This window comes from Galendromus occidentalis, unplaced genomic scaffold (genome assembly GCF_000255335.2).
Source record: "Galendromus occidentalis unplaced genomic scaffold, Mocc_1.1 scf7180000077472, whole genome shotgun sequence".
Classification (NCBI taxonomy): Eukaryota; Metazoa; Arthropoda; class Arachnida; order Mesostigmata; family Phytoseiidae; genus Galendromus; species Galendromus occidentalis.
In genome coordinates, this window is record NW_003805460.1 from 5,555 (window position 1) to 14,386 (window position 8,832).

Sequence of the window (8,832 nt, forward strand, 5' to 3'; positions counted from 1 at the left end):
GGATTCTTCTGAATTTCCAAGACTTCTTTCCGAACGGGTGCGTCGACAGATAATCGCTCTCTAAGAGGGGTCGGCGAGCGAACGCACTTCCAAAACTTGTTTGGATCGCGTCGCTTTGCGTAAGAGCCGACTCCCACTTAATCCCGGAGTAATACAAGAAATGGACTCGAACCTTCGGGAAAACGGCGAACGCGGAAAGGGGATTTGAGGAAGGGGCAGCTCGAAGACATGGGACGAGGTTCCTGTTTTAATGAGACGGCGAATCCCACACTTCGACGATTCGCGGATTATAGCGAGGCTTGAGTGGATCTTGATCAAGGGATGGAATCCCACCCGGAATAATCGAGGGACGGAAATCGCGATGCATGAGCTCCAGTGCGGTTATTCCTGTCCATACAGGGCACTCGATGCTTCATCGATCGATCTCGCGGGTCTGTCGGCTCGTGGTCAGATGCTTTATGTGAGCATCCGACGTATGAACCATGATTGATCCGGAGATCGTCTCCATATCTAATTGTAGAGTGTCAGATGCTCTCAAGCCCGTTCTCTGTCAATCTTCTGATTTCGATGGAAATGAACATAACAGGGATTGCACGCATCGGCTCGTGATTCTAGAAAGTTCCTGCTCACAGCTCATGGCTACTCCACATGGCATACATACATATATATTGAGTGCTGCGGTCGGGGGGAGAATTTTGATTTTTATTTTGTTTACTTTGATGGGAAGTATCAGCTCGGTTTCATCCGAAAATTTCAGGGTTTTCACAAACTACTGTTTGATTTCTGAAGCGATGGGCGATACTCCACTGAATATCGCGATTCTCGAATCGGAAAATGGCTCCGGCTTCCTCTCTGAGTTTTTTTGTTGATTCTTCTTCGCTTTCCACGCTCGAGATCCGATAAATACGCAGCAATCATTCTCTGTAGCGATGGAGCCTTCCCTCCATTGCGCATCCACAAATGAGTTCTAAGAAGGTTTTTAGGCCCGTTTAAAAATCTGAAAGTCGATCGAGATCCACGGTTTCAAAAAAAAATCCGAGGAAATCGAAGGGTATCATATTAAAGTAAACACTGAGATTGACGAAGATAAATTTTCATGGCAAACTTCGGGAGGAAACTCTAGCTCTTTTCGCTACGAAGAGGATGCATGTCGGAGCCTACGAAACCTCCTCTCGTTTTCTCGCATTGTTGACTTCGCGCGGTACGCGCTTATCTCTACACAAGGTTGGTCATCGAAGTCTTTGTCTAGAAATCGAGATGAGTTTCTTCGTTGACCGTCGACGGTAATCCATTAGTCGTGGCCGTCGAGCGGCCTCTAAAAATCTTGTTTTCCCTAATCGCTACATGGTTTCATGCCTCATCGCTCTTTTCCGAATCGTTGTTGTGTCCTCGAATCTCGCTACGCTGATTACGACTTTATGATCGGTCAAGTGAACATAACTACACACGCTTCTATAACCTCTGATTCCAGTTCGGCTGCGCGTCCTTTCTTCCATATTCGCCGGATTCTATCAAGGCTAATGGGTGATCGTGAATTCATCCTCGCTGATACTTCATTGATGCTGTCCATGGGATCGATAGTCCCAGATCTTGTTTTTTGCCGAATCTTTTGTTGTGGGAGGGGGAGCCGATGTTTAGAATTTTCGATCCTGATTTAGTGATAGGGGGCGCCAATTAAATTCGTCCTCATTTCGGTATCTCAGTCGTCTCTTTTTATATCCGCGTCTTCGATGCCATCGCTTTCTTCATCCTCGTCAGTGAACTCGGAGAATTCAGAATCTGCGTAAATGATGACGGGGAAGTCCGTATGTCCACGCTCCAACCTATAAATTAAGACCAATTCAGGAACGATCCTCTGAAGAAAGTTGTTCGAGCAGGGCCCCGTTTAATTCACGCCTAGACCCACGAAGGCCACTACGTTTCATGCTGAATTTTTCCAGATGCGCCCCATGCCGCTCTTCTGGGATCTCGGAGGGACTTCCCCCCTCACCGACAATCGCTCTGACACATAGACTTCCGTTACGGTCGAAGTTCAGGGGGTTCGAGGTTTGACTAATGTAAAACGTGGTCGACGAGCTGCTGATAACTGCTGATAAAGCCCGAGAGAAGGAAATGCAAGATTGTTTTCCAATTCTGAGAGATCCGTCCGGCGACGCGAGAAATCTAATAGGAACTCAGGGAATTCCAATACTCTCGATTCCCGACGCGCAGGTGCTGTTCAAGCGAACCAAACCCTTGTTGCTTGCTGGGGGGCGGACTGTGGACCATTCGATCGATTAGATTGCCAAGTTGGATGCTGTGCATTGAATCTCAATTTGTGCGCTGGTCGATGCGGGAATCTGTCAGTACTGAGCTGCCGTCCGCCCCGTTGTATCTCGGGTCCCCCGGGACGTCGAGAGATAGGCTGCGGTCCTTCAAGCTCATCTTCGACGTAGGGGTCAAGGGGTCTCCGTTGTTGGATATTCCCACTAAAAGAGCATCGACGCAAGGCAAAACACTCCAAGCTCCCACTCTCGCTCAGAAATTGCGAAATCCAACCTCGAGCCGGACTCGGCCCCGGGAAAAAATTCCACCCATACGACTTCGCAAGTGACGATCTGAACGAGGACCGAGGGAGAACGATGAAAAAAGGAAGAAGATCGAGAATGCGAAACCGAGTCGACTTCCGAGTCATCAGTCTTGAATCTTGGAATCGCGGAGCACTTGATCTCAACTTCCAGGAACTCCCGATCTCGACCCAGGGGATTTCGAGCTTCAGAATAGTTTCTCGACTTGGAATCGAGACGAAATGATCGCGTCGACTCCGATCTTCGTCGCCAACGGATCATTCGGACCGCGAACCGGAGAAGATGTCCAAGCGGCGGACGGGAGGAGCGAGGGAGACGGCTCAAGGGACTGGTAGAGGGTACGAAACGGGTGGGAGACCAACGGAGGGGTGAGAAATTAAATTCTTAGAAGTTTATATCAGCAAGGAGTCGCGACTGGCAGGCTCTTTCTTCCTCACTAGTAACAGAAAACGGTTCCCTGAGGGTCTATTAAGCCTGACTGATATCGTCTGTCCGGAAACCAGTCTCAGCCGGAGTCCCAGAGGGGAAAACTCTCCACTGTCGGCAACGGAGACGGTAGAAAAAATAAAGCCCAAACCCAACGGAATGTGGTGGTCGCTTCCAAGCCGATGCTTTGGGGGTTATCAAGGATCCCGCTCAGCCGGATCTTTGGAGAGTTTGAAAAGAGACGCCCACCTGGATATCTCATCGCGATTGATGAGAGTCTGGCAAAGCCTCCCGATCGCCGCATATACGATCGCCGATCGGTAATGAACAACTTCAGCGGCTCGGGGACCATGACTCGAAATATTCCATGTCGAGAGAATCCGATAAGAGCAGTCACAAGGTTTCTGGATTGGAAACAAATTAGTGGAGAGCTCCCACAGGGTCAGAGCAACCCGCCACCAATTAAATAGGATTAGATGTTGGTGACTCGGTTGTACCTATTTGCTGAGATCTGCCTAGAAGTTTCAGTCGGTAGTCTCGTTTGCGGGATTCGCCTGCTGAATAATCGGTATAGAACTCTCTGAACTCGCAATCCGAAGTCTTGACTCTGGAACTCTAGGACTGCTTGGCCTCCGAACCGATATTTCCCCAGGACCGTCGCAATGGCTCCGGTCCGCGTGGAAATCGTTCCCGAATGCTGCTTCGCAGCGGATTCTTCTCCCATTCGTGGATGGGATGAAATGAATGCTCTCAACGACGGAACCATGGAATCTGATCCGCGCGGGAACCATCGAGTCTTATCGAGCCTGGTCCCTCGAACGGATTCGGCACCACCTGCTGAGTCCATTGGCCGAAAAAGACGGCCGAAACAGTTGGAGGATCTCAATGGATCCTTCTCAACAGCTGGTGCCTCCCTCGTCACGAGAGCTACAGCTACTGCAACACCGGAAAGGCTCTCGCGCCTATTTTCAAAGCTCCATTGACGCCGCCGACATCGACTGCAGCTCCAATGAGATAATCCTCTGGAATCTCAACGGGAAGAGATGGACGAGTCGTGGAATGATCGTATCGCGCCTGCGCCCTTGGATCAGAATCAGGGATATCGAGCGTTTCCGTAGTGGTCGAGGGTATCCGTGAAGTTTTTCCCTCCTACCGTTCGATCGTACACTCACCTTGTCCTGATGAGGCGCTCAAGAACAACTTTTCTTAGCGCGTCATCGCCGATGTGGTATGCGTTAGAGCTTCTCGACGCAAAAGCGCTCGAGAAGGACACGTTTCCAGAGAGCTGAGCGTGAATCTTCGTACTCGACCGAGTTTTCAGCGGTGTCTTCGGCAACACCCTCGGTGGGGGCACTCCGTCCTTCCATGATCCATCGGGATTCAGCGGGTACATGTGCACTTCGATGCCTTCCTTTTTCGGCGGGCGACTTGCGAGTGCCTTCTTATTTTCGACCATGTTAAGGTGAGACAACTCCAAAAAATTGCCTCGCGCTCTCGCTCCAGTACGACAGGCTAGGCACTGGGGAGGTCAATTTTCACGTTGACGATCTCAATCTCATGAATTCTTCGCGGAAAAGGGGAAATCTGTTCGATATCTCACCTGGGAACAGTACCTCCGGCTTCTACAGGGAACTCTGTATACCGTATTCTGTTCGACGAATGGAGCAAGCGAGAGGAGCACAACTTCCAAACGACGCTGCAGACGATGACCGAGCTTTTGAAACCAAGACGAACTTTAAATGTTGCTTGGTGTTTACATGCGGTGAAGGGAACATGCGGACCATATGTACGTTCTTCTACTTCACGACACTCAACTCGGAAACGACTCCATGCTGTACGCACCGTCGTTTTTCGACCGTCTCCCGAAGTTGCGAAGCCAATTTTAGAGCGATGTTGTCGGTGGAAAATGTGCTCAAGGCTCTATATAGATTTTGGCTATGTCCTCTAAAGTTAGCTTGCAGATTAACAATCGTCCCGGATCGCTTTTTGAGTAACTCCGGACCGGAGACCGATGTGCATACCTCATTCTCATAGCCCCTTGTCAAAGAGATTCCTCCAAGGGGACACATCTCCCATCAAACAAGACTCCCAACTAGAATTCATCCGGGAGTAGCTCTCCGGGGTCTAGGGTCAGTCGCTGCAGGAAAAGAAACTGGAAAGACACTGAATACACATCTTCATGCCACCAGTCAGCACCAACTGCCTTACAAACGGCTTTCACATCATAGCTCTGCGACGGGCGAACGGCTTGAGGGGAGGGGGATGGGCAGCGTCTCCTTACACCTCCTGTGGGGTATGAGGCACTCCTCAGGGTTCCATAGATGGACTCGGATGTTTGTGCGAGCGGTGTCGTTCTCTTACTTATCAAGAGCCCAAGTGATCTATGTCTAAAATCGGAACAACAAAAATGAAGATCGCAGGCGTATCTTTGGTCGTGACCGAAGATTGAATTCCCGTAGGACTACGTAAAAGCATTTTCATTAATTAAGGCAGAATAAAGTAGGTTTATGGTGACTAAAATAGCTGATATTGATCTTATGCCGGTATTCTTCGATTCCCTTGGAAAATGTAAGGCCGATGCAGGTCCCATTGCGGGAAGCGGGAATATTCGTCTTATTGACTATTTCAAGATCAAATTTTTTCGCATGTAAGCGAGCAGTTTTCGTTCGTGTTTCGGGTTTTTCATATCGCAATTAAAATCACCGCATAATATCCTTTTTTTGTCCGAAGTCGGCTCTGTCGACTTGATGACTGCACTGTATGAATAGAAAAAGCCAATGATATCCTCGATCGAGGATCCCGGTGAAATGTAAACGCACAGTAAGAGGATGCGGTGTTGGCCGCATTTGATTTGCTCGTACGGTATTATCGATTGATTCGATTTTATCGAGCGTCGAGGAGTTACGAAAACACCTCATAAAAGGCTGTGGTTCGAAAAGTGGTACGGAAAACGCAACATGATTGAGACAGGAGCTAAAGGGCTAAAGGGGACCGCAATAGTACCGCACTGTGTCATGTGATTGGTTTTCCGTGTGTCTTTGGGAAAAACGTGACCGAATTGGAACCCGGTCCATAAGGAAGCGTGGATATTCATTATAGTTTATACCGGAACAGGACGAGACCGAATCATAGTTTTCTTCTGGGGAAGGACGGTCGTGAAATTTCGAAACTATTGACCATATACCACTTCCGTTGCATTTGTTTACTTCGAGGGGTCTGTAGAAAGTGCGACATAGGACGCATTCCTACGTCAAAAACTGTTGCTCGACTGATCGATGGGATGGGAGCAAGAGCTACCCGTCTTTACCCTCTTCATGAAACACGTTCTGCCGGAAGCGACGTTTAACGTGACCTGTCTACTAACTGGAGGTACTTTCAAATGTGCTCTCTTCAATTCGCCAGTCTCCTCCGCCCGGGTCGAGTTCGTTAGCGGTTTCAGACGGGTCGATCCTCGCGGCATCAAAGGATACCCTTCGTCCCCTTCGTCTCTGTTATCGGCTCCCTTTGATTGGACCCGTGTACGGAGGGGCGGAATGCGACCTGAAATCTTGAGTCTCCTCCGAGCCGGACGTCGCGCGTCGGTGTTGATAACCCACGATCAGAGTCGGTCCGTCGGTTGCCTGGGAATAATCATTTTAGAACGTCGCGACCCATTATCCAATGGCGCGAAAGCTTCCACAACTGTCGACACCTTCCTCGCCGCTTCCCTCACTTCCCGCTCAACACGTTCAGAGCTCAACGGTAAATCCATCTGGAACCCATACGTTTTACGCGCAGTGCCGGAGCAGCGGGACGCAGGATGGAAGGACGCGAGGGGAAACTTCTATTTAAAAAGTTCAGACTAGTTCATTATGGTTGACGAGCGACTCATGCTATTCTCTGTCGACCGTTAAGGTGTTGTTCCGTTTGTCTTTCGTTTTTACAACTAATGCCGCCGTATGTTTCCGTGGTTTGTATAAGAGCGGCAAGACCGGCCATATGATAAATGTTCTCGCAGCTAGTGTGCTAGCACCGTCGCCATAAACACTTCACCTCCTGTTTGAGATAGAAAAGACCTTGTCACGGAAAGCGACCTTCACGTGCCAATGTCGGCTTCCCCGAGCTCGGTGACGAAGACCTCGGCTGCCGTCGACTGTGCCGAAAGAAAAATACGGCCTGGAGCGTTGACAGTCTTCGGGTGAGATTTCTGCACGGATCTCGTTCGTATCGATGGTATGGAGTCGCGATCAATGCAATATTCAATCATGCTCTTGTTCACGCGAGACATTGCTGCTCTCAAATGGCTTTCACTCAGCCAACGCTTCACCGTGTCTAGGCACTGCATGGCCCTACGAAGAGAGTGATATATCTTTGGCGGATCGATTGGGTTCCTGCCGGTCGCATGCGAAAGAGCTCGACAGGTGCCCGGGGCTATTCCTCGCGATTCCGAACTTCGCTGGAAAATCGAAATGTCAGAAGAAGGAAGTTTCTTTCGATTGAACGATACAGACATAGGATAGGAGCGGCGTCGACAGGAGAAGATCGTAGGTTGCAAAGATGGCATCCTGAGGTTAGCAAACAATTCGATTTTAATCAGCGGGTGTGACACAAAGCACGGTCCATTACCGACGAAATCCTCGATTATCCTCGTGAGGACGCCATCCTGTTGGATGCTTAGTCATCATCAATCTGGAGTCGAAATCGAACTCGGAAGTGTCCAGGGCCATAAAGCAGTCCTGATCGGAGCTCGAAGAGTGACCTTAGTGCGGCGGCTGGAATCGCATCATCTTCAAACAAGCTCGTGAAAAGACATGCGCGAAATATACACTGCTCGCGGAAGGAACCGAGAGGCACTATCCTCGATTTGCCTCACGATTCGTGGAGCTCGCAGGAGTTCAAACGAGTTGGGTGCTCGAGACAGGAGGTGAGGACTGAGCTCATAGCTCTTGCCATAAGGCGAGGATCGATCACCTCTCATGCCGGGTTGGTTCGAATCCAAATTATCTTTGAAGAATAGACTCTGACCGGGACGCGCCAGACTTCGGAACGAAGCATGACGCTGAGGGTTGAATCCTGCCCATAGATCTCGGCGAAATCTTCTCTCTCCTTCTCTCAGCAGCGTTAGTGATGGGTACGGGAGAAGTTGGGTGAGTCCGGATTTCTCATTTTAGCAGGAAGTTCGACGGGCCCCAGGGAAGTTCACATCGATTTCTGAAATCCGTAGTGGCTCTCATTCATCCCCGGTTTCGCGTTCTCCTTACAGCTCATTCAGGTTTCTCCGCCCTCCGCTCGCTTTATTTTCTCCCGTTAAAATTGGACGAAATTGACTATCGACCCGTAGCTACACCAACGAGTTCCGTCGCCCAGCGGCTCGCTTGCTCTACACGATTATGTTTGCCCGACGACGCCGCTAATCGACGAGTTAACATGCTCGAGTTTATACGCGTTCTCGACGTCAAAGCAGTGGAGCGCGGATCGGGGGAGTCCCGAACAATGGCGGAAAAATTCAAAGAGTAATTGCTCGATCTCGAACTTTATCAGCGCTGGTTCCCGCTTCATGCGTTTGGGTCCAGAGGACTGAGACGGACAAAGGGCTCGTCCGAATCTTCGGCGGTGAAAGCTCGGGAAATGCCGTCGAGTGGCCGGAAAAAATCCCGTGAATCTCGCCGTTGGCTTTTTCTATTTACATGAGACAACTTCCGATGAGCCGACTGTCCCTCGCTCCATCGAAATCTTATCCGCCCCCGCGTACAGCAGAAAACTTGGCCGGACGCAGGGGATACTCCCGGAAATATCGAGCTTTTGCATCTATTCGCTCTTACTGTTCATTATTCGTGTTCCGAGCGCATCGCTGCTCCCT

At 50.0% G+C, this 8,832-nt stretch overlaps 1 protein-coding gene across 1 annotated transcript; it reads right to left on the reverse strand.

Moving 5' to 3' along the window:
- Positions 1-724: 724 nt before the first annotated feature.
- LOC100898851 (uncharacterized) lies at positions 725-4,728 on the reverse strand. Its single transcript, XM_003744680.2, has 3 exons — positions 4,594-4,728; positions 4,166-4,512; positions 725-1,823 (listed from the first exon to the last, which is right to left on the reverse strand). Exons 2-3 carry the CDS (start codon positions 4,447-4,449, stop codon positions 1,700-1,702), a joined length of 408 nt encoding a protein of 135 aa, XP_003744728.1. The 5' UTR covers positions 4,450-4,512; positions 4,594-4,728; the 3' UTR covers positions 725-1,699.
- Between the last annotated feature and the right edge of the window lie 4,104 nt (positions 4,729-8,832).

Bases quoted from the DNA above. Each gene is read 5' to 3' on its own strand.
- LOC100898851 (XM_003744680.2), bottom strand. From the start codon at position 4,449: ATGGTCGAAAATAAGAAGGCACTCGCAAGTCGCCCGCCGAAAAAGGAA. The intron at 1,824-4,165 runs GTGAGTGTACGA...CTTAATTTATAG, and splicing joins GAGCGCCTCATCAGGACAAG to GTTGGAGCGTGGACATACGG.